The 18797-nt window shown below is 44.0% G+C and overlaps 1 protein-coding gene across 4 annotated transcripts in view; it reads left to right on the forward strand.

The window, feature by feature from the left end:
* Nucleotides 1–18143, forward strand: part of LOC118513545 (frizzled-4) — a 41564-nt gene extending 23421 nt beyond the window's left edge. For all 4 annotated transcript variants that reach the window (XM_036059427.1, XM_036059431.1, XM_036059430.1 and 1 more), the window contains exons 3-4: nt 1013–1212; nt 13838–18143. In XM_036059427.1, coding sequence (XP_035915320.1) covers nt 1013–1212; nt 13838–14568 — 931 coding nt within the window. In that variant the 3' untranslated portion in view covers nt 14569–18143. The remainder of the gene's footprint in view (nt 1–1012; nt 1213–13837) is intronic.
* The last annotated feature ends 654 nt before the right edge of the window (nt 18144–18797 follow it).

Consider the following 18797-nt stretch of genomic DNA (forward strand, 5'->3'; position numbering starts at 1 on the left):
AGTTTATGTGTATCGCTTTTTTATTTCGTCTCCACGCTTTTTCTCCAACCACCGGGGTAACCCCCCCACAAAAAAACCGAATGACAAACGGCTCCAACCCGTCGAACTTCTCACTTGGAACGGGGTGGGTGAAAAATGGTGGCAAGAGAGAGAGAGAGAGAGAGAGAGAGAGAAAGAAAAGAGAGGAGAAGCACAAAACCCGACCCAAGAAAGCCAAATTAAATCGAGCAAAGCTTCTGCTTCTTCTGTTGGAGGAACACACTCCCGGCCGGTGGAGGCCGATGGATCGCGCGCGCACAAACCGTTTATCTAATCGGGCACGGTAAATGTTTCATGTAAAAATAGACTTAACTAATTAGATTTTTCCTCGCGTTTTGCTTCAGTGCGACCGCTTCCGCCCAACTGGCGTGGAGGATTTTTATGTTCTCTTCCGTGCCCGCCCGCTATCGTTGGGCGAAGGAAATGGCGGCCCCGATGTGGAAAGGATTCACCACCAGCTACTGGTTTTATTTTATTGAATCCAAATGTTGCTTTTTCTTTGGCTTTTCTGTTTGTGAGGATGGCTCGGCTGATTGGTAGGAATGTGGGTGGTTAATCGGAATCAGGTTAGGTGTGGCAGTAAGCATTAGTTATTGGGGATGGAATGACAGGAATGTTCTTGCATATATAACGCTAAGTTATGCGTTATAACATAATTTAGCAAACTCTCACACAAACCTTACTATTATGTGAAAACTTCTTGTAATCCAAGTATTGGAGGCTGAGCTTCAACTGAGGTCAACCAGTTGAACAACCAACCTCAAGAGGTCTTAGTCTTACCGACTTCATGTGATAGATATTCCAATTAATGTATTACACGCATAAATAAGAAATACTATAATCTATGTTTCAAACCTCGATTTAAAGTTGATCTCAATAATCACAAAGATTTGTTCAATTTAGTCAAAGACCTATTCATTCCTAGACGCATCCAGCTCATCAAACACTTCTCCTTCTTCCCTCATTCTTGCAGGTGGGCGATCCTGTGTTTGCGTTGGAGTAAATCCGTTCGCCGACTGTTGGGTACCGATCTCGGGTCACCCTCCGACATCCACGCGGAGAAACCCAACTCCTCCCACGACACACTGTTCCAGCTGGCGGCCTGGGGCATACCGGCGATCCTCACCGTGATCGTGCTGGTGGCACGGCTCGTCGACGCAGACGAACTTTTCGGTAAGTTTGGTTGGTGTTTGTTTTTCGGTATGTTGTTGTGTGTTTTTATGGTTCTATTTAACGAGACACCACTTCCTGTGTCTTGTGCGCTAGGAAAAAGGCGGCACCGGGTCCGGAATAATGACTGTTGTACCTTCTGGTAGTCACATTTGCCTCCGTTTATGACACTTCGTTGAACGGTTTCTTGGGCGGCATTTCAACCGTTCAGACGATTCTTTCGTTTTGGGCAATGTTTTCAAGTTATGTACTGCGTTTCTCTTGTCTGGTATAAAGTAGATATTGAGCCGGGAAATAAAAATATAGTACGGTGAGTTTTAGCTTCGGCTTTATCGCCAAGCAAATATTGACCGAACAGTGCACCGAAAAAAAAAACCGCGGGCAAACAAAAATATTAACAAGAGGCTTGCCTGCTTATCTTCTACGGTCGGCGACTATCCTGTGGGATCAAACTACATTACATTCCCCCCCCGGGAGGTGCGCGTACCATTATCACGATGCTACCTTCTGTTGCCTGACAGGCAACAATGTGCACTGTTGTTCGGTTGATAAAAACGGCAGTCCCCATTCTACCGCCATTCCTACCCTTGCACCACAGTATGTGCAGTGAAGATGTCACCGGGGTGCTTATCTGCCACCGATCGCGTATGTTTGAACGTTACGTGTTGCGCTGGTTTCGTTGACAGTTCGCGACCTGCAATCCAAAGTGCCTCAGTTCCCAGCCCTCGAAATCGTTTATCGTCGAAGCTTGTTTGGTGTCAAACCATTTTCTGGAGGTAAAACGCGCGCCCCTCCGCCTTGTTGACAATGCGCTATGTGCGTGCGTTTTGGGCTAGCTGTCAGTTTACTCGACTGAGTTTTCACTCCACTCTCAGGGAAAAGACAATTGTTTGCTTGGTGGCTGGGTGGCGGCGATTAAATAAGCTCACCTCTGTTGTGTCGGTGAAAGAAAGCCAGAATCCTTCATTTGCCGAGCAAGCGTACATGCTGCCTGTGTAATTAGCCTGTTTGCTGTCTAGTTATGGGAGTCTAGTTATGTCGTAGAAACAGTTTGCTTAAATGACATCAAACCAAAACAAAGCTTACCGCTGCTGCGGTCGGTAGATTAAGACGAGCTTGTTTCAATATTTTAACTGGCCGTGTTCTTGTTGGTCGGTGGTGTTGGCATGCTTTTGAACGAATCGGAAGAAGTGTAGTGCACATATTTACCAGCATCCTCGCTTTGCAAACAGCACTTTATGGTCCAGGTGTGTAAAGATGGGACTCTGGTTTCTTATCGTGATTCAAGTTTTACTCTAATAAATTCTGAAACAGCTTATACAGCTTTTGATCGGAAAGCTAGTTGATAAAATAGGAAGGTATTGCTTAAGTTCTTTATGGTCCAGTCTCTTTGGTGTTTGTTGGATGCCTGATCAGAATAATAAGTTTAGCTTCAGGAAACCCATTCATTTTGAATATATCAACGCATGTTTTGATTATTTTCAACATTAGGTGTATTGATTCATTTGAGTACTCGAGTAGTCGAGTACTAAACTACTTTGATAACCTCATCAACTTTTTTTTAAACTGCAACCTTGAAAGGTTTTTTAGAACAACATTTCCGATTCCCTTAACTTGAATGATAAAACTAATAGAAGTTCTTCAACATCATTAGTAAAACAATGCTTTGTAATTCCATTTTAAATTTTTAATTTGATAGAGTGCTGTTCACTTAATTAAATATCAGTTGTTATTGGTGTAACGACGCATTACAAAAATAATTAAAAATTTAACACGCCTTTACCCATACCACAACAGAAGAACTGCTTCCAGCAACAGCAAAAGAAGCCCGTCGATCGATCATTGAATCTGATCGATCATAGCACAAATTTATCTTGTGTGTGTGTGTGTGTGTGTTTGTATGAAAAAATATCTCCAAACAGCATAGGGCGACAAAAAAAATAATCATCTCAGCAACATTGCAAAAACGAGACGAAAAAGAGCAAGTGGGGTTGGAAGGGGACTGGAAAGGGCACGAGGTGTCGATTGGAACCGGTTCATCGAGTTTGTTCCGAACGACAGCCGGGCAGGTTCATGCAGAAACCATACCACCAAGCCGGCGATGGTGGTAGGTGGCAAAGCGAATCGTATTACCATGCTTCTGTTCGGATGCACCGGGATCGGATGCACCAACCATACAGCCCGCGTTCTCTCGCTCTCCCTCTCTCTCTCTCTCTCTCTCTCTCTCTCTCTCTCTCGGTTGCTTGAGGTGTGCAAGTTTTGCAATCTGGGGTACGCGTTGTGTTCTGCTGTATTATTTATGTGTCTCGGTTCGGTTCGATTTTTTGCACGACTTTCCTGCCCGGATCCAGTGGGTGAAGAAGCAGAAGTCCTGAAGAAAACATTCTTCCCAATGCCAAAAGGTGCACAACCTAGTTGTACGTGAGGAAAACTGCAGCACCAGCACCGGTAATAATAGGAAATAAATCAATCCGGGAACGAGGAGCGAATTAACGTTATTATGAATGTGTGCAACGGTGTGCACCTACTTGGCGTACCCGGGACAGAGGAGAGTTCAACACCTTCGTGCGCTCATGTGCATTTCGACGATCGGCAGCGAACCACTCCAGTGGAAGTGGAGAACGAAGAAGAGCATCTGCACACGATCAACACCTTCCAGAGGCTGTGCTCGGTACATTTGACCATGGCATCCGTTGCATCGTGTGCAGAAGAAGGCACCGCTTATGAATGATGGTGAGCTCGGTTTGGCCTTCGTCGCTGAAGCATATTTCACCTTCCCCCCACCCCCCCCCCCCCACCCGGTTTTTTTCCTCTCTCCGCAGGATGCCTTCTTTAGTTATGCTGGAGGGCTGGCCCTTTATCATGTATGCTCCTCTTTCGTACCAACATGGCACCGAAAACAATGGTGCCTGCCCGTAGTTGCTTTCCACCGCTTGAATCGCTAACGATCGATCATTCGGCCAATCATTATCCTTTCGTGCTGTTGCGAGTAAGTACGCTGCGTTGCAATATCGTTTGCAATAATGGTTTCCATATGCCGGTCGTAATGCAGCGTTGTGCAGTAACAAAAACGAGTGTAGAGAAAAAGAAGGATTGGGTATGGTAAAAGAAAACCCCTAGCTCGCTGGAAGCTTGATAGCAGTTTAGCGGCCAAGAACGGTAGTGCGACATAAAATCACGACTTCATAGTGACACGCGGTGTCGACAGGTCGGGCTATGTAGCTCCGTCCATAAATGGAGCTACAGCTTGCCGGTGGGGTTTACTATCACCAGCCTTTCAAGCGGGCCATGGCCATGCAGCGCTGGCGGTTTATGGTTTTGTAGTCCCTTCCAAACCGACGTACGTACGTGTATGATCGATTTTAGAGAGCACTGAGGTGCTGAGTCTTATTAGGGGTTATGGGAATGCAATAGTTGTCCGTTGGTGTAAAGTACAGTGTTGTGATTTTAAAATTTAAAATTCTGTTTTTTATTGAGATTTTAAAATATAACAAAAATACTTTAAAATGTAAATTAATTTTCTTATTGAAATGCAACGGCGTGCCCGTATCGTTCAAATATTGTGTAATTTGACAGTTTAAAATATTCAAAAATGTCGTTATATTTTGCATTCTTCCACTGCTTGAGTACAGGAAAAAAATGCTTTTGATTGAAAATTTCGCTCAGAATTCCATGTTTCTCCCTCTCACACATGCAAGTATGTTTGAACATGACTACAGCAGTGCCATGTTTGGTGCTAAGATTCGGGAAAGGAAGTACACGGCAGCAGAAGTAACAAGAACGCATCTTGTCTCGTTGGTCATAAAAAATGTGTATACATCACGAGCAAAAACCTGAAATGCTGTTCAGTATAAATCAATTCTACCAGAGCTCGCGAGCCATAACTTAATGCAAACACTGAGGGACCGATTTTTTAATGACATTCCGTACCGTAAAAAACCGGTCTGCGAAAATCGTTGTAGTGTTTGGATTGTGTTTTTCTGTGTGTGCACATCATTCCACATTCAGTTTTGAATCTCAATTTTACGAATGATTTACTTTACGCCCGTACCTTCGTCACTGAGGTGCATAATTAGGGTGAACGTATGTCAACACGTGTCACTTAAAGTTTAAAATCAGCTCCAAAACTTGCAAGAGGGATACATTAAAATATGTCGGTAGGAGACATCTGTCATGGTCGAGACATCACTAATCAAAGAACCCAATCCTTTCGGGTTCTTTCGCGTACAGGGGGCTTGCTACTCTGCTCTTGATACGGTTCTCGTTAGTTATGCTCATTATCGTCACCGAAGCGTATAAATATTCTAATTATAGAAGTTTTGATGACTTATGGTGCATAGATTCGGATGCAGCTTACACACCAAACGCAGCACACGATACCAGAACGCTTGATGCCACCCAGACTAATGAAAAGTGGTGCGTTAATTTGATTTCATACATCATATTTAACAGGATTCTTTCACATTTTGTGAGGAATTTCATCAGTAACGTAGTGCGACTAACAATTTCGAAGCAATGTTCGGTTTCTGCTCTATCGAATGTCCTGTCGGATGTTGTGTAATTTATTACATTTCGTTCCTTGAGTCTCTCTGACATTGACGCGGCTCTGAAACGTGATCGATCATAGAATTCATATTCATGTTTGCTGCTTCATATATGCTGCCAGTGGCAGTGGGCCAGCCACGATAGCCTCCATTTCACTGATAAGAAAACCCCCCACAGTTTAGTACTACCGGTTATTTCGAGTCATCTTTCCCTTGCGCCGTTACGCACATTTGAGGAACTCCAAATTTCTCAACCCTTTACGAGCTTGGTAAAGAACTGTCCCTCGTTGGGACGTACTATCGGGAGCAGTTCCCACCACTTCCATTGCTTCCCGCTCTAGTGGAGCATGGCAGACCCGGTTGATGAGACGATGGCAGCACCAGCAGTAGGTACGCGCATCAGCCTAGATTGATCGCGCGATCGATGTTCCGTGTAGCGATGATGTTCCGTGCAATCTAGACGCGCTCTTTGTGGTCAGTCAGCGTACTCGCGTTGATTGATTGCCTTCGCACGTCCTACGGGTAAAACAAACGGAAGCTTGTCGGTGTGGGTTGTTGTTGGTTTTTCGGGTTCGGTCCCGTGTGGTGTTATTATTATTTTTCGCCCGATTTTTTTTTATTGTTTGCCGCCAATTTTGCTGGGGCTGTTCCGCGGGACGGTAGCACCGATGCTAGGGTGGAGCGAGGAACGCGGTGGTATGTTGGCGAAACGGCGGCTTGTCGTCTCAAGTGGCTGGTTAATTAGGACCAATCAAACGGAACGGTGCGCCGCAAGTGGGATGAAGCAATCGCTCATACGTTCTGACAGCTGCTGGTTATTGGGAGCGTGGTCAATTGGAAGAAAGTGCCCATCGATTGAGCGATGCACTGGCCGCCTTATCCTCACTGATCTGTGCTCCCGGTTCTATTGAACAATTTTTTGCCAGAGATTATTTAATTAGCTTTTGATAAATAAAACGTCACCCATGGCTAATCGATAATCGATAACGATTGTTACCATGTGCTAAATGCATGTTTACCCAAGAACCAAGAAAAAAACATAAGAATAATTAATAAGCTTATTAGAGAACGCATTTAATCACCCACCGATGTTGGTTAGAGGTTACCGCTTTTATCGCACCGGCCGCTTTGGGACGCCATGATCGAAATGGCTTTTCGAAAATAGGCACATTGTTTGACAGGCGCAAGTTGAGTCGATTGATTTCGCTTCCTTTTCTGTCCCGCAAAATAAAGGGCCGTTCAAGTGGGAAAGGGAAGCAAAACACGACAACCAACTCATGGTTGTAAATCAACGACAACTTTTCGGGGCAACCACGATAAGATATGTTTTAAAGTATGTGAAGTGGCTGACTGGCTGGCTGGGAGGGAGGCCAGGTAAGCATTCGAGAGGTGCAAAGGCAGCAGCAATGAATTGATTGATTTATCGCCGATAGAAATTGATTAGGGCTACCGCTTCGAACCAATTGGCCGGATGTGTTTTGGATTATTGGGGGAAATGATGGCGTTTCGTTTATTTTTCTTTTCTTGGTGGATCGGGTGGTTTATGATGGTGATCGGTTGCTTGTTTGGTAGGTGTTGGAACGGTTAGGAACGAGTCGATAACGGCTAGTCATTTTATAGCTTTACGTTTTAGATCTGTTTGGTGGAAGTAGGGGAAGAAGAAAACTGAGTACGATAGTGAGGCGTAAGAGTTGCTGAGGTCACCTATGCTTTAAAACCTAAATTGATTTAAAAATAATGTCATGCCGGGAATGCCTTATCGATTCCGCAACTACCAGAATGTGAGCGCAAAATTATCACGTCTGAGGGAAGAACTTCTATAAGGCCAACAATTTTGCTCAAATGGAGCAAAAAATCATGAGGAAAATCATAGCACCTGTTGGTTTAGTCACTGTGAAACTTGGATGAACATGCTAATCTAAAACTCCTCAGCCATGTCTGAGGCGAAACTGATCCGATGGCATACTCTCAATCTTCTTCTTTCTTGGCCTAACGACCTCTTAGGTCATGCCTTCCATTTCTGGTTTACTAGACTTATTGATTCCGTATAGTTGGATAGTAAGTCCTCACTACGCGGGAACGGACCAGATGAGATCTGAACCTCGGTTTAGAAGACCGGCGCCGTTGTCGCATTTACTACCAGGTCGCCAAATACTTTTAATATCATGAGCAAAAACGGCGCTTGAGAAAATCTTCCGGTCGGTGGGTAAATTGTCAGTCCGAGGGCCTCCAAACTGACCTCAATCATTTTGTACCCAAGATGGAGTAGGAACTGATCGTAAGGGCTTCAGCATTTATTATTAGTCCTGACTAAAGTCCTTGCAACAGATACTTTAACTTGCCATCCCTTTGGAGATAATTTTAAAACATTTGTGATCATATTAGACTCTCCATAAAAGCATCTCATTAGGCAGTTTTTGCATCGCGTTCTGCTCCTAACCATAAACTGTTCAGCGTACAAGAAAGCTTTCAATAGTCCTCAGCCTTCGTTCCTTTATCCGACAACACAATGGAGTACACAATGCAGTGCCATTCTCACCTTTGCTCACCATTGTGCTGCAATCAGACACGTCCTGCACTTTCGGCTCCAATGCTCGCAGTATCCTGTTACACCTTAAACCGTCAAATTTCACACGCTTCTGCCGGCCGGAACCGCTCGTTAGTGCACTCGAATTGCATATCCGGTGCATATTGGTGTCGCCGGTTATTGTTTTCCATTGAGTGAAGCGATGCATTCTTGTCGCCTGTATTTGCTTCTCGCATAGGTTGGTGCATCTCTGTATAAATTATTAAAAAAAATAAAAAAAGATCAATGCTTGTAGTTCATCCGACAAAAGAAACGCGTGCTAGTGTTTCGGTGCTTCTGGTACTAGAATTTAGCGTTATGCTGATCGCACGCATGCTGGTGATCATCGTTTTAAATTTCTATTGTAAGGAGCAAAAAAAAAAGGATTCACACCATTTTTGATCGAGTCGGCGTAAGTGTTTGAAGTACTTGCCAACCGGTATAAGATCTTACCGGTCGTCCCCGCAATGGTGTGAAGAAGAAGAGACTGAAGAGATGTTTTAAGCGTTGGTTAACAATGAAAAAGGATCTTCTGTTGGCTGCTGCTCCATTCGAAAGGATTGTTCGAGGCGTTTTATGCACACTGCATGGCGAGACAATCGAGTTTTGCTTGTTAGTGGCTGTTTGTTGCAAATGAGACGACGGCTGTCTTCCCACGCTAAAGAAATGAAGCATTGTGATCGTTTTACGTAAACTTTCGTGGAAGAAAAAGATAACGAGTTTTCTACAAATTAATGCAAAACGTTTCGGTTTTTTGAAGGAACTTTTATCATATTTATTTTAATAATTTTCAATTAACTATTGCTTGTATTCTTAACAAGGAAAAGTACTGTACCCTGAAGGGTTATGCACCACCATTATCGAACGATCCTTAGCATCGATCGCGTACAGCGAGCATAAAACAAAGCCACAAATTATGCGAACGAAGCGCATAAATCATTCCCAATCTTTACATTAACCAGCATCCCCCCTTTCTCCATTCTCAGCCTTCCCCTCCACACACACACACACACACACACACACACACACACACACACACACACACACACACACACGAAATGGGACAAAACAATGGAACCATTCAAACTGCGAATCTTGCTGGGACATTCTTTGCTCCACGACACCGGCGTCCCTGCGTGCAGTTATGCTCCCATTTTCATTCTCTTTTTTGTGATGCCGGGAAGGTTGATCGGAATCTGCAAAGGAGCATGTACCGTGGTTTGTTTCGTTGACCGAACGCATTGTCTTGACGGTGCGTTCGCTCACTTTCTGGTCGCTTCTTAAGAGATTCTGCTGTGTGCCGAGCAAAAATGAAGGAATAAGGCACCGGTACGTTCGAAACCGTACGATCGTGGAAAATCTTGAACCGAAGAACAAATGCAAACTCGTTGTTGTTTGGTGGAAAGGTGAATTGTTTTTTTTGTTTTGTCTCCTTAGAGCTGCCATCCCGGGTTGGGGCAATCGGAATGGGGGAATGCATTCAATTAAAGGTGAAATAAATGGCTTCGATCGTTGGGTTTGGCTACTGTCGCTGTAAAAGGATTTCTTCTGGCCCGTGGGCCGTATTTGTGCTAGTAATTTATTTAAATTGTAAACATAAGATGTGGGTATGCGGTGGTCCTGGGTCTCGGGTCACGGGATCATGCGCATGGTAGATGCTGTTCGTTTCCCACATGTAAACTAAATCTTCTATACGGGGCAGGAGATTGTCGGTTTGTCTCTGCTAGAGCAAACGGGATAAAGCTGAAACGGTCGAAGCATAGCGATGGGAACAATGGCAGTTCAGCAATGAATGCAGGCGGATTGAATTCAAGGCACAGTGCTACCGTCGTTTAGCATTATGCAGTCACTGGCTTTGGCTGTGTTCACTGCTTTCTCGAAGCTGCTGAATATTCAAAAGAAGTTGGGTGAAATAAAATACTGAAAGAGCAGAAATGTTCATGCAAAAGCGAACTGGTTCGTTAAAGGGCAGTATATAAATGCACGAGTCAGTTGTTTATACACATCAAAAACTGTATACAACAAAATGAAAGAATATTTAGAATAGAGCAGAGAATGCTTAGTTTGGGAGTGGAAAGTTTTCGTTGTGTCAATGCATTACAAATAAAATTAAATTTTTTATTAGAAACTATTACTTGAGGGATAAAGATGGACCTTAAGAATTTTAATTTAGATCATGTTTTGGCCGGCAACTGAAACAATGGTTTTGGTAGGATTTGCTGGTACGGAAGAAGACTTCAGAACGTCCCCAGATCCAGACGCTCAATCCGACTTAAACCGAGATGATCGTCTTAGTAACAATAATAAAGACTTTATCAGCTTTGAATGCAGGAATACTCTCATTAGCTCCAACAATAAATAAAGGTGTTCCTGCCTCACTCAAGCGGCGGCTCAAGTTATCACCACGCGATGCTGAGACGTTTCTTCCAGGATTGAAGGTTCATTCTTGTTTGAATATGTACTCTAGAAAGAGTCCTGGAAATATTGGGTAAAGGCTCCTGGAGCTTCAGCGTACGGGGAGACGGTCTAGATGGGATTTGACCGGCGTCACTATCGTCTGGGCCATCGAACCGCTCCTATCGTGTGCAGATGCACGCAGGGTATCAGACTACCTCCTCGTTAAAATGGTGGGGAATTTCGATTTACTTTCATAGCTGTTTATGAGACTTTAGACACAGATTAGTAACTTAAACTACATTGATTATGAGCCCTAAAAACAGTCGAGGATTTAAATTTCCTGAGGATAAGACATCGAGATCGATTATCTTAGCTCTAAATTAAACTGCAAGATATTGTAAAAGTCTTATGAAACGTATGAAATTGTTCGAAACCTATCACACTTCAACTTAAGGAATAACTATCTAAAGGTATGCACTAAATGCCACACCTGCCTTCACCTACGTCAGGGTTCCAGATTGCAAAGCGCGCGCTCGTGTGTGTGTGTGAGTATGTGCATAATAAAACGGCAAATGTAAAATATGTTGAAACACGTCAACACAGCAGTATGGCACACGGTGCTCCTTCATCACCATATCCGGATGGTGCGAAGGAACCACCCCCCACCCCCGTCCAACACGTATTCCACCAACCTATACAGTTTCCATCCATTTGTGCCACTCAACGGTTGTGCGAAATGGTTATGCGCGGCCAAGACGCGGTACCGACTGCATCTTGAAAGTGCATTCCAGGTGCTGGTTGTGGCCCAAATGTGGTGAACGCTCCATCCCTCCATACACATGTGCGTTCAACTCAAGTAAAGTGCATTCAAATGTTTTGTTTTCGAAGGTTTTTTTTCCTCTGCTCTCAACGTTTCCCGCATCGTGTTGTTGTAGGGAGCGTGTTAAGAGATTTTGCAATATGCTTCCTTTCCTTGCGCTTTACTGCTTGCTGCAATCTGGCCTTCCGGTTGGAGCTGTAAGATTTTAAGTTTTAAGTTTTTTTTTTATTTGACCATCGATTGGAGGTGAGATTTTGGCGAGCCTTCTTGTGAGTGCTAGCTTTGGCACGCACGGCTTTCGACCTTCGTTCGGTTGGGGAGGTTAACTGGCCATTCCGCATTTTGACCCTTTTGGACTGTGGCTGCACTCAAGCAATAAATTGTTTGCACTTCAGCAAGTTGGAGTTGTTTTTTTTTTCATTGCGTTTATTAAGAGGATGATTTTGTCGCTTTTTATGAAGAGGGCCGTATTGATTTTTTATTTAATTTAACAGTTTTTAGAAGAAGTGTAATGATTGAATGTTGCATAGGTATAAGCTGGAAGATTAAAGTATTCCAGCTGGGATCGTTCATCGATCTCGAATCAACACTCACACACACACACACACACGTGCATCAGATGCTAGAATCCATTAGTCTTCCAGCAGACATGTTCAAACCATAATTTTTCCCGGCTTTCTCCACCTCCACCAATCGATCACGAACTCTACATAGAGCGATAGAATGCACCTGCCTGTCGATACGAGAATGCACAACGTGTCCATAACTTCACCAAAACCCTCCAGCTGATAACACCGACTTATGGGTTCGTTCGCTGGGGCGCATTGAGGAAAACTCAAAAAAGGGTTTGATGTTCATCGAAAACGGCCGTGTATGTATTTTCAGGCAGTGTTTGTTCTATTAAATAAATTACAATAAACAGTTCGAAGAAATTAAGGGCCCCGCCGTGGAACAGGATTCTCACCCGTCCCGTGCAATGATCGAGATCGATGGCCGCGTGAACCACGTGTCGGTTTGATGGTCTGTTTGTGCCTTCCGTTACTGCGCAACCCACACACCGGTCTAATCCATCGATTACGGCGATGTGTGAAGGAACGATTTCCAACCTTTTACGTGGCCATTCCGATGGACAGACGGGGGGAAAAGTTTGTAATCCCTTGCCGGAGACGGTAGCCGGATGGTAGTTAACGAGCATCGGACGGGTCTTGATCAGCCGCCTCGATAGCAGTGGCCAGAGCAGCTGACAGATGATTTTATTCTTTACTCAAACGAGGGGAGACAGAGAAAGAGAGTTACTGTTGTGTATTTTTTAGATGCATTGTACGACTGGCTGATTTTTTCTAGAAGAAAACGCTTTAAATGATATCAACAGCTATTAAACGGTTGTTTAATTAGCATCAAGAGAATGCTACGTATGCTTGACAGCTTAGCTTAGTGTATTGCACACTAGTGCCATCTGTGAGACTTCAGAAGATTTAATACAATTTAATACAATTTATTTGGAGCATGCAACACCCAAATAATGGCGCAACTAATTCATCTAGCGAACATTAAATTTCCACATCGTACGCGGGCACACACTCACACTCATTCGTGGAAACGGCCAAGAACTCGACCGGAAAACTCGCATAAGATGTGTAGCATTTCTCTCCGGACGGCCGCGACCTGATGTTTATTTATTATTCCGTAATTTATTGTTTGATTTTGTTTGGATAATTAATTCATGCCGGCAGCGGCAGGCGTGAGCCAAGCCATTTTCAGTATTTCCTTCCGTTGCTTTCGCGCACTATGTCGGCCTCGCTCTCTCTCTCTCTCTCTCTCTTACACACAGCCATATTATTCCCAGCGTAGCGTTAGTAGATCTGTAGCACTTTTCTCTCACTTCGCTAATCGATGGATCGGGAGTTTTTCCATCCTCAAGCCGGGGTAGATGCTAAATGCGTTTCACGACGGGGAGTTTTTCGCTCACCAGGCGAAGGTGGTATTTATCTCTAAATGTTGCACGAAATTAAGAAGTATAAATCTACGATTGCAGAACGCGGTTCCACGCTGAGTGCGGTGAGGCAAGATGTGGCCAATCGTTTAAATCACCGGAACACACGGAATGCCCCCTGGTATCCTATTAGGCAAAGCGATGACAGGAGATGAACCACGTTTTTATTTATTTATTGGTCGATTGGCCGAACGGTGTGTGTGTACCTAAAATAACAATCTTTTTAGAGTAGAATTTTCCTCCATTAATGAAGCTTTTCTTGTGCATCTTTTTAATTTTTCGCCCGCTTTTCTTACTTTCCCTCACAGGGTCCTGTTTCATTGGAAACCAATCCGACAAAGCGCTGCTAACGTTCGTGATCGTGCCACTCCTATCGAGCTGGGTCATCGGTTCCGGCTACCTGTTTACCGCCTACCTCCGGAAGCGTTCGGCCGCACCTCCGCTCGTCCACAACCTTCCCGTCCACATACACGGTATGGGCAAGTTCCTGTTTATCTACACCGTCCCGAGTGCCGCGCTGCTGATGCTGATGTTCTACGAGTACGCTTGCCGGGAGAACTGGCTACATCTGCCACATCCTTCGCAGGACTCGGTACTAGCGGCACGGGCCCCTCTATGGCCATTCCTGCTGCGTGCCTTCATCGAACTGTTGGTCGGTGTGCTCGCCTCGGCCTGGGCTGTTGGGCCACGGATCGTCGGGCTTTGCCGTGGTGGTGATAGAGGTGGCAGTGGAGGTGTCGGCGGTGGTATGGGTGTTGGTGGACGGGGCGGTGCGGGTAAACTTTCGGCCGGGTCCGTCTACAAGCAACCGGTCGGACCAAAGTTGGGTGGATTTGCGGGAGCACCGTCCACCTACTCGACCGCCTCGTACCAGACCGTTTGTCCGCAGAACTCGCTCGTGTCGGTATCGATCGGGAAGCTACCATCGGTACGGCACGCACGAAAGTATCCTTCCCATTCGCACATCAACCGGAAGCCGCGCAGTTACAAGATGTCGACGCAAACGATCAGCCTAACGGGGAATGAGACGGTTCTGTGAAGAAAAGTGTCGTCGGGTTGGGAGATACGGGGAAAAAGCCTTTAAAGCACGCCTTGTCTGGACGGAGAATCAGCAGGAAGGCGTGTCAAGTTGTGATATTAATGTTTAATTACTAAATTATTATAAATGAAAACCATCACCTCTAATGAAGCAAATCCATGCAGGAGAGGTTTGGTTTGAAGCGAATATTTTCTAGGAGAGCGATTGTAAAAAAGAGAAAACTATTGGTAAAACGTCGACCAAGGACGAAGAAGACGCTACGAAAATGCCTTAAGCTACCTACTTCAATCTACTTATGGGAAAACAAACTAGCTAGTGTATAGAGTAGTATACGGTGAGGACATGATCACGCCGTCAGAGTTTTTTTTTGTGGAATGAGAAATGCGTGTTGCGTTTTGTTGGTGATGTCTATTATAAAAGGCTGCTGCTTTATGGCATTTATTATGCACTTGGACCATCAATTGTTACTATGTCTTCAAGGTAAAGAATGATTGGATAAGGTCCGTTGATATAAATTTGGTTTTTTCTGAGGTCAGTTGGAAGTCTGTTCGATCGACGACTCACCCACAGCTCCAATAACATTTTTCACGTGTGCCATCATCTGATATGCAGTGGCGGTTCAACCTAGGGGCGGAAGGAACGGCTGCTTGAGGCCTCGTCGGTTAGGGGGCCTCGGCAGCGAGAGAAATCCTGTTGTTTCCTTCTATCATCACAATTAGAGGAAGTTCTATAGAACTTGGTCCATTCAGTCCATGTTCTCTAGAATATTTTTTCACTTTTTAAATGATGATGATCCGTATAGTGTTCGAAATTCTGACGTGAATTCACGCAAATTCAGTTCAACTTGGCTAGTGAAGTAAGGGATTAGAATGTGCTCAAATTGCGAAGCAAATTCTCAGATAAATCCATCAATTTATTGCTTCCAAAGTAAGCTCTAGAGTTAATTCAGTCCACTACATAGTCAACCCTGAGTAAAACCGGAGTAAGATCCGTTCCTAGTGTCATCTAGAGTAATCCCGAGCGATCAAGTGGTGCAAGGACTTTGGGTACGGTGTCTCTCAAGATATCTCAACTTGGTCTTTTGCGACTTGGACCTGATATCAGTCAGGGAAGCCTGATGGACTTGCCAAAGTTGATATAAAACTTGATGCGGTTATAATCTATATGCCTCACTATTTCGAGCTTCTTCACTCCAGTATGTAGACTCATCTCAGTATGTGTATTTAGAGTTCCTCGACTATTTTAGCCTTGGCTGTTCCAAATAAATTTTTAACCATGGTATAACTTGTTATATGGACATAGGCCAATCGGATCGATAGTCTTGCGAATCAACATATTTTTAATGCGTACATTAATGCAGTCAAAAGCACGTTCAACAAAAGAGAAAGTATCTTGACAAACAATTCGAAAACCCTTTTTTTGGACGTTGTTTGCATATCGATCACACCTTACGATCACTTAACGGACGGAGTTTTATAACCTCCGGCCAGGTTTCCGTTGTTGGCTCGCTCATCCATCTCACACTTAAATTGATCCTTCCCTTAGTTCCTTTGTGCATTAAAGTCAACAAAAAGTGAACCAAGCACTTTTACGGCCGCGATCACTCAAGGGTTAAGGCGCTGTTTTTGCAAACGAGCACGAAGATGCGCATCGTTTCCAGGCTCCGGCCAAAATAATAATAAATGCAGTTGGTGCAGTCGCGCAGTCGTTTCTGGTTAATGGTTCGCCAAAATATGATGCCCTCAGGAAAAGCAGCACGCTGCCGAAGTCACCGCCGCCGCCGCTGCCTGGTCGAATGCCAAAATGCAAAACACGTTTTGTGTACGGGTGCGTGCCTTTGTCCGTGTGTGTGTGTCTTGTTTTTCTTTGCTTTTCTTTTGTGCGTGTCGTGGCGCGCCAAGGCATACAGCAAGTGAAGGCGATAATAATTTAGTGTTTTGTGGCAATTTTCTCTTCGTCGCGATTGTGGCGTCAACATCGTCGATCATTCGATGATGCTGATGATGATGGTGGGAAACGGGAGGAGGGCTAAGGGGTGTGAGGGTACTTTGCTTTCTGTACCATGTGCACCAGTATGTACGTACGCTGATGGTACGGTTTGCTCACCAAAAATGCAATCGATTTTTGATTGGATTTTTTCCCCACTTATGCTACGTCCGATCGTTCCGCTTCACCACTCCGGCCTTCTCCCACCCCGAACCGGCGGACCCCCAGGGTGGCAGATTTATGCAACCATAAATGAGAATCCAGTTTGTGTGGGGATGCGTTTCTGGCCGGCGAGCCGTCAGGTAAGAGCATAAAACGAGAAGCCATTTGTTTTGGAAGCAATTCGATCACCCGAACCAGGTGACGGTAACATGATCGTGAAAACTGTTCTTTACGAGGTGCTGAAGTGTGGTGAAGCCGTTAGTCTGTATTTTCTTCGCCTTTTTTACAACACACACACACAATGCGAGCGCGGCAGCAAACATTTAGCCGTTCGTAAATATGTCCACCGGATGGGGGCCATAAGCGGTGGAATGAGATTAAGGGAAACAAGATCAGGCAATCAGCGCTCAAAAATACAGCGAATGCACTTTCGCAACAGGAAATGCTGTTGTGACGTGTGAAAGTGTTCGTTTTTCCTCTGCGCACAAGTGAGAAGAAAAATCAATTTTCGGTGGTCATTTTCGATAACGAAAAGCCGATAATAATGGGTGGCAATTGAGCATAACCGACCGGTAGGGTGAAGTGTTGTTGTGTTGATTACTTTTGCAGCGAAATTTGTTTAACTTGCAGCCGACACTTTCGGGCCTGCGTTTGGCGAAAGTGGGGTTACGCTTTGGGTTATCTGGCAAGATGCCGTTTAGCAATCAGGGAATAAGATTTTAAATAGGTGTGTGCAATAAGAATACCTTGCTGAGTTGGTGATCCGTAATGTACATGGTAAAACAAACCTTTTTTTATTTAAATTGGCCACAAGCGCAAGCATTTCTCATTCCGTGAAAAAAAAAAACTAAGAGTTGTAAAAAGATAATCGTGTATGGTAGAAGCAAAAAAACAAAGCCGGTGTCGTCTCGTAACGAGATTGAAATTATTTATTAGCGATAGTTGAATCTGAAGAGTTTTCAATATTTTCAGCTCTTGTTTTCAACGTTTTCTTTTCGACCGTGTAGCTGTGTAAGGCTTTCCGCGCTGTGTAATGTCTCCTCACCGGGACAATGCTCGCGTGTACTGTGCCATTTGCGATTTTGCTTCGTAGAAAAGAGGTCCGGCGATGTTAATCTTAGTTGTCCTATACTCCAAACGGCTCTTGTCTTAGGTGGTAAGCCTAGCCGTCCTGTGTTGGAGTGTGTCGAAAAAACAGTACTGAATAAAGTTAATAATGCTTGTAGTAAGAGTGTAGATGAAACTGCAAACCTGTACTCTGTGCCTGTTAAACCGTAGCTTGTAGTGTTCGCAATCATACTAATTTTGTAAATAAGTTTGAGCAGGATGAGCAGGCGATAGCGCTCTGTACGATACGCGATTTTGTATGTTAAAACAGTGGCAGGCTTAAGAAACTTACTAGCATAATAAAAATGTATGAAAATTTATCTATCTGCGTGCGTTGGCGTCGTATATTATTTGTTCAAGTTCCAGCTTTGCTTTCACGCAATATAATATCACATTTTCCATAGGAAAGGCTTCAAAAACGTGCATTTATTTTGTGCTACATCCTAATTATTTATATTTTTAGTATGATGACTTCAGACCGTATCCCTACGGCTAATTCCGCTATGTCCGAATTATGATTTATTTTTGTGTGCCTTGCCATGACCTTTTGTTGTATTTTTCATGGATGTATATCGGCATTGGATCTTATACATGGAAGGTTGCGAATCAAATCTTTTCTGTTCCAACTCCGTCGGGGAGAGACTGTATGACTACATGGCAATCTTATAACCCAGATTTTCCCTCTAGTCAGCAACTTTTGTTTCACCTTCCTATTCTATTGTCTAGGGTTAGTTTAGTGATAGCTTTTAACAAATCTTCAGCAGAAAATTAACAGTATGTGAAGTGAACTAATTATTTTTATTAGCAAAGAACGACTTGGCAGTATTCTTCTCAACTAAACTTCAGGTCGATATTAATAAAAAAAAAGAATGACAAATTATTTTGAAATTAAAAATATAAATGAATCTTAACATGATTTCAATTGTTGCACTTATAATGAATTTGAATTTGATTCTTTGCTTGTGCAGGAATAT

Source organism: Anopheles stephensi, chromosome 3 (assembly GCF_013141755.1).
Source record: "Anopheles stephensi strain Indian chromosome 3, UCI_ANSTEP_V1.0, whole genome shotgun sequence".
In the NCBI taxonomy this organism is placed as follows: domain Eukaryota; kingdom Metazoa; phylum Arthropoda; class Insecta; order Diptera; family Culicidae; genus Anopheles; species Anopheles stephensi.